The sequence below is a fragment of the Perca flavescens genome, chromosome 7 (genome assembly GCF_004354835.1).
Source record: "Perca flavescens isolate YP-PL-M2 chromosome 7, PFLA_1.0, whole genome shotgun sequence".
Classification (NCBI taxonomy): domain Eukaryota; kingdom Metazoa; phylum Chordata; class Actinopteri; order Perciformes; family Percidae; genus Perca; species Perca flavescens.
In genome coordinates, this window is record NC_041337.1 from 30716446 (window position 1) to 30722140 (window position 5695).

The 5695-nt window shown below is 43.3% G+C and overlaps 1 protein-coding gene across 1 annotated transcript; it reads right to left on the reverse strand.

Moving 5' to 3' along the window:
- Window positions 1-1152: 1152 nt before the first annotated feature.
- On the reverse strand, window positions 1153-5452 carry pim1 (Pim-1 proto-oncogene, serine/threonine kinase). The gene is made up of 6 exons (XM_028582694.1): window positions 5000-5452; window positions 4596-4702; window positions 4434-4484; window positions 3919-4285; window positions 3094-3270; window positions 1153-2956 (listed from the first exon to the last, which is right to left on the reverse strand). The coding sequence occupies exons 1-6, from the start codon at window positions 5079-5081 to the stop codon at window positions 2742-2744; spliced, it is 999 nt and encodes a 332-aa protein (XP_028438495.1). The 5' UTR covers window positions 5082-5452; the 3' UTR covers window positions 1153-2741.
- Window positions 5453-5695: the final 243 nt, after the last annotated feature.

Below are 5695 nucleotides of genomic sequence, written 5' to 3' on the forward strand. Positions count from 1 at the left end.
ATCCCGGAATGCTGTGTGGACTGGCCAGACCCTCCTCTGCAGCACTGTGGAGGTAGGTCTGGCAATGCGAGACTACCTCGTAGCTTACAACTGATCCTATAAGAAGTACACTTAAGTTTACTAAAAAGAAAGATTTTGAAGAACTCATTTTAGCTGTTGGTGTTAACGCTATCGGCCATCTTGTCAGTCATAAAGTGTCGATCTCCGAATGCGAACGGACTCCATAAGAGGAAATGTCATTCTTATATGAGGCTCCTTTTTCAACTACAAGATCAATATTGTACATTAGTTTACACTGTGTTGACATGGGATCAGGTCATTAGGAGTACTGATTATTAGGTCATCTAATGAAGTTAGGGAGCAACAGGGGCCCAAAAAGACAATGTTTGCCCCAGGCCAGGGTCCTTTTACATTATTTTACGTTATTTTAGCCCATATCAATGCATATAATACGGAACATCCAGTATATGGCTATATGTAAATACTTAACAGAAGCATTGAGAAATTTCTATTCCAACCCTTAGCAGTGGTTTAACAGAGCTGAAATCCTGATATGTCTAATTTTGCTCTGTGGGATAAGCATGTGCACTGTCCTCTGTTCCTGCATGTGTATATTTTAAGATAACTCATTGGGTAAATGCTTCAGCCATGTCAGATCACCTTGACAAGGTCCAACTTATATTAGGATAATAACTCTTCAATATCAAGTACCCTCTCAGACAAATACAAGTCTAAGTTCTGTATGAATGAACAATTACTCTATCGATAAATATAGTCAGTGCTGTTTTCCATTCTTAAATATCGGTTTGTACTAGAAAGTCAATTCTGGGAATGTTTTGAGCTTGTTTTCTTCAATATGTAAGCACCCTGCCCCTTTTCGTTGCCATCTGCCTTCCGTCAGCCTGTCTTCTCTTATCTCTTCATCGGTTCTCGCATTTGCTGTTTTTCTACAGAGGTGTCAAACAGGAAACCTGCCTAAAGAATTGTATAACCTGACCTAGTAAATTCTATTTATGTGTTTAAATGCCATATGTACCGCAGTTCTTTAAACTTTTTTTTTTATAAATAAATTCTATCCTAGCACAAGTTTTGTTTTACTCTGACACATGATACATACTGTTACTTGAGGCAATACAAAGGAGTTGAGTGTCATTGTTAAAAAAATATTTATTGAAATCGTATAAAAATAGTTCCTAACATAATTTACAATTCTAATTTGAATGGATGAAAAAAACAACAATCCAAGCTGTATTCAAACCAGAAGTTTTCTCATTGTCACATCTCACACACAAACATGACATTCATGCGCACACACACACACACACACACACACACACACACACACACACACACACACACACACTCACCCACACACATCCAACATTCAAAATTAATTTGCTCACTCAGCAGACAACAGCGTGACAAAACCAGTTACCATCAGTAGACGTTCAATGTTTAGATACATTAAGATGGAAGTGCTTTTGGGACTATTTACACATTATGTACATTTACATACACAAACATACACACAAACACATCTGCTCTTTTCAAATTTCAAGCCATAAATATGGTTTACAAAAAAAAAAATCATCTCGTCTTTGTTTCTTTTAAATAATCTGTGGGCCCTTATGTGACTGTGGAATGAAATACAATAAAGACAGCCGAAATTCTCTCATAAATAAATAAATAAATTCTGCGCTCATTGAGTGTGAGAAAGAAGTCACAGCAATAATAAATACCATTATTATTTACAATTCTTGACCCACTGAATTGTAAGACCTGTGTGAGGCACTGTTTAAACATAAAAAAATAAAAATTGAAAAGTGAAGAGCAGAGGATGTTGTATTTCGGTATGGTTACGTTTGCATTGTGGTGTGCATTACGGTGGATGTGAACCTTGTGTTGTATACAGTACAACAAGAGAAGAAGAGGAAGTGGAGGTTGTAGAGTAGAGGTGGATGCTGTAGTAAATAGAGTGAGGTAAGTCCAGTGTTTCTTTTTTATGATTCGTTTGCACAGGTTTGCTGCAGCCGGAGCTATGAGGTTGTCTGGTTGCTAATGACATTGGAGTGCTAGACGTAGTGATAGCAGTGGTTGTAAAATGACACAGGCTTTACTGATCTAGGCCCATGAGAGGAAAAAACAGCAATGAACAATATAAAGCCTTTGTACGGAGTAAGGAGCAAAAATGTCTCTGAGAAGAGGAGCCTTATTTGCATTCACGAATTCAAGTATTTTCAGGGTCCTCCAACAATCTCACAGAAGGCACTTTTTCTTGTTGTTGTTGACAATCACGCTCCTCTTTGCCAACGCTTCTGCTCTTCCCATCCTGCTGCGACAGAGAGAACAGAGGGAGAGAGAGCGGAGTACAGCGCAGCGGGAGCTTACGTAACGCAGACTGTTCATTCAGCAGAAACAGCGAGTGCGTGTACTGGATTTGCTCAACGCAGGTGTCTGTGCATACAGAGCGTGCACCTCCTACAGACGCCAGTCAGCGGCTGGGAAAGTCATGTAGTTGGGGTGGAGAGGGCCTGTCCCGCCAGGTTGAAAAAAAAGACATGATGGTTTTGTCATGACCTGGGTTTTTTTCTCTGTGGGTAGTCCTTTACACGTTGCTCTCACCAGTGTCGGGACCCCCCTCCCCGCTCCTCTCTACTTCAAGTCGGTTACATAAGTCTTTTGTAACAGCCTCTTGGGTCAGTGCGGTCCAGTTTGGACCTGAGCAGCCCTGTTTGCCTCCATCACCGGACCACAGCCACAGGGGTGGGCGTGAAGGCTGCGGGCTCGTGGCTGATGCTGTGCAGCCTGATCTCCGTGGTCGTCTTCTCCGTCTGCGCCGTGGACGGGACTACAGAGGAGGACGTGCTCTGCAGCCACGAGTGATTGACGATGTCCTCGAAGGATGGACGGTCGGCTGGCCGCAGAGACAGACACCACTTGATCAGCTGCTGGCATTCTGGAGGAGGATGGGGGGGGAGGACAACCAATAAGTCTGGAGCAATAAACTAGGAGCATGAAATATTGCACAGCTGGCTGTCAACAAAAAAAAAAAAAAAAAAAGCTAGAACGTGTATCATTGCAATGTGAATTTACCTGTGGAGATCCTCCTCCGGAAAAGGACCTGCCCTCTTGTGATCTCCTCGTCATGTTCAAATGGAATGTCCCCACACACCATGTCATACAGCAAGACCCCCAGGGACCAAACTGTGGCAGAGCGTCCATGATAGCGATGATATTTGATCCACTCCGGTGGGCTGTACACTCTTGTGCCTGTCAGGTGGGAGGAAATAAAAAAGAAAAAAAAACATTTTTTTTTTTTAAAACTGTGAGCTTATTTAACAATAATGCACAAATCAACACAACTATCAGATATATTAAAGCACTGACTGATTGTATTCTGGAGTCAAATTGATCAAAATAAAATAAAAATAACAGCTATGCAGATGGGTTAAATGGCAAATGTAAAGCTGAGCTGTATCTGAGGCTATTATCTGAGCTCAGGTGCCAGGGAGCGTGACAGGCGTTGTGTGTGTGCATAAGAGAGATTATGTGTGTGTGTGTGTGTGTGTGTGTGGGAGGGGGAGCGGACATGTGACTTTGTTTACAAACTTTGAGTTGTAAAAAATGCAACTTCCCTCCTATGGGAGGCGCCAAAGCAAAGGCAAAGCTGCTTAGCCAGTATTAATAGGCTGCTGTGTGTGTGTGTGTGGTGGGGGGGGATGTCGGAGATGACACAACCTAGGAATTCCTGTTGGGGTGTGTGGGCACAAATCATAAGACTAAAGAGGTTCACTGATCTGAAATGGCCGTGACGTTTTAAAAAAAAAAAAAAAAAAAACATTATCTCCCCTAGTGTTTTCCGATAAAGATATTAAAAAAATGACACATCACAGCATGTTTTGAGCATTGATGACTCACCATCAAAGTCTGTGTAGATGGTGTCTTTGAGCAGGGCTCCAGATCCGAAGTCAATAAGCTTCATCTCTCCGGTCCGGAGGTCGATGAGAATGTTCTCGTCTTTGATATCCCGGTGCACCACGCCGCAGTTATGGCAGTGCCGCACAGCCTCCAGCACCTGGCGGAAAAAGCTCCGCGCGAGCTCCTCCGGTAAGGCACCTTTCTCCGTGATGAAGTCGAACAGGTCCTTGACGTTTTCGGGCCTCTCCATCACGATGATGAAGCTGTCCGGTCGCTCGAACCAGTCTAGCATTTTGATAACGCCACGGAAGCCCGTCCCTACTTTCTTCAACAGCACAATCTCCAAAGGGACCCGGGAGCCATTAGGCTGAAAAGACAACAATAATAATAATACATATTTAGTATTTATTACATATGGACGTGCAAACAACATTATAGCTATACAGAATAATGGCAATTAGGTCGATATTAACGCTAATAATAGCATAACACGGTTTTTGTATATCGTTTCTTACCAGTTCTCCCCAGTCGGAGATTCGGTCCTTGGCCACATGTTTGACAGCGACCTACAAAGCAAAGAAGAAACCGCGTCAAATGACTTGCGTACAAAGCAGCTGCTATAAAATGCAACATGTCGTATTTGTAATAATAACACATAAGGAATTAACGTTACTAACCAGAGCTCCGTCGGTTATCCTTGTACCGGAGTAGACAGTGCCGAAGCCGCCGCTGCCCAGCACCGCGCCGACCTGATACAGCTTCTCGAAAGGCTCCTTCTCCTTCACTGCAAAAAAACAAAACATAAACACAGCCGGTAAATACCACCGAAGAAACCATGCTAGTCCCTCTGTAAACACGGCTGTACGTATAGCACAGCAACGTACCAAGATATCAGAACACAGTAATAAGGATAATATGTTGTTAATTGAAATTATGCTTAAACGAAGTGCGTCCTTGAACATTAGCAGGTAACGTTAGTATTATGTGTGGACTGAGCCACGCTAAGCGGGCTGCCAGCCATTGCTGCATCCCCGTCCTCCATGTTGAAACGATGTGAGGGGAAAAAAAATGGGCTTCTAACCTTGATGAACTTGGAGCTGGATTTTCGCCGGCATGTCAACAGTGGAGATGTGGGCCAGAGAATTGAGCTTGGACAGCAACATGCCTTTGACGATATCCACCACAGGCCTACGACGTGTGAGTTCTTCGTGTTTTCTTGGTTTACAACAGTAGTTTTATTCCGATAGTACGGCTCTCCCGTCTCCCGTGTTGAGTTTACAGTCCACGTTGCAGAAACAAAACTGCGGTAGGGATCCTTTCATCCGGATAGAAGAAAAGGCGCTTGCGATCCAAGGAAATATAGCCAAAAACTTCGTCCCGGGTTAACTGAGTTCACATTTAAACCTAACGCGAAACCCCCGTTGTTCCCCGCAATGTTTTGTAAACAGTTATACGATATAAACAGAGAAGACGGTGCACAGAGCGATGCTTCAGTCAGACACCGGCTCTTGGAAACAACTAGTAGGGGGGAAGGACGGTTATAAGGCAGTAGTAAGAGAGCGTTCTGACGTCAATGTTTCACCGCCCCTTTCCACTCTATGCACCAATAGGACTGCACATACGCACTCCAAACGTACGTCAATCACCAAATGAAAAGAAAGCCAACCTCATAACCGGCAAGGCTGGCTGGGCCATATACGGACGTGGCGGGAATAAAAACGCGCTAAAAAAAAGAAGAAAAAAAACAGAGTAGTGATTATGAATTCAAGTTTAAGGG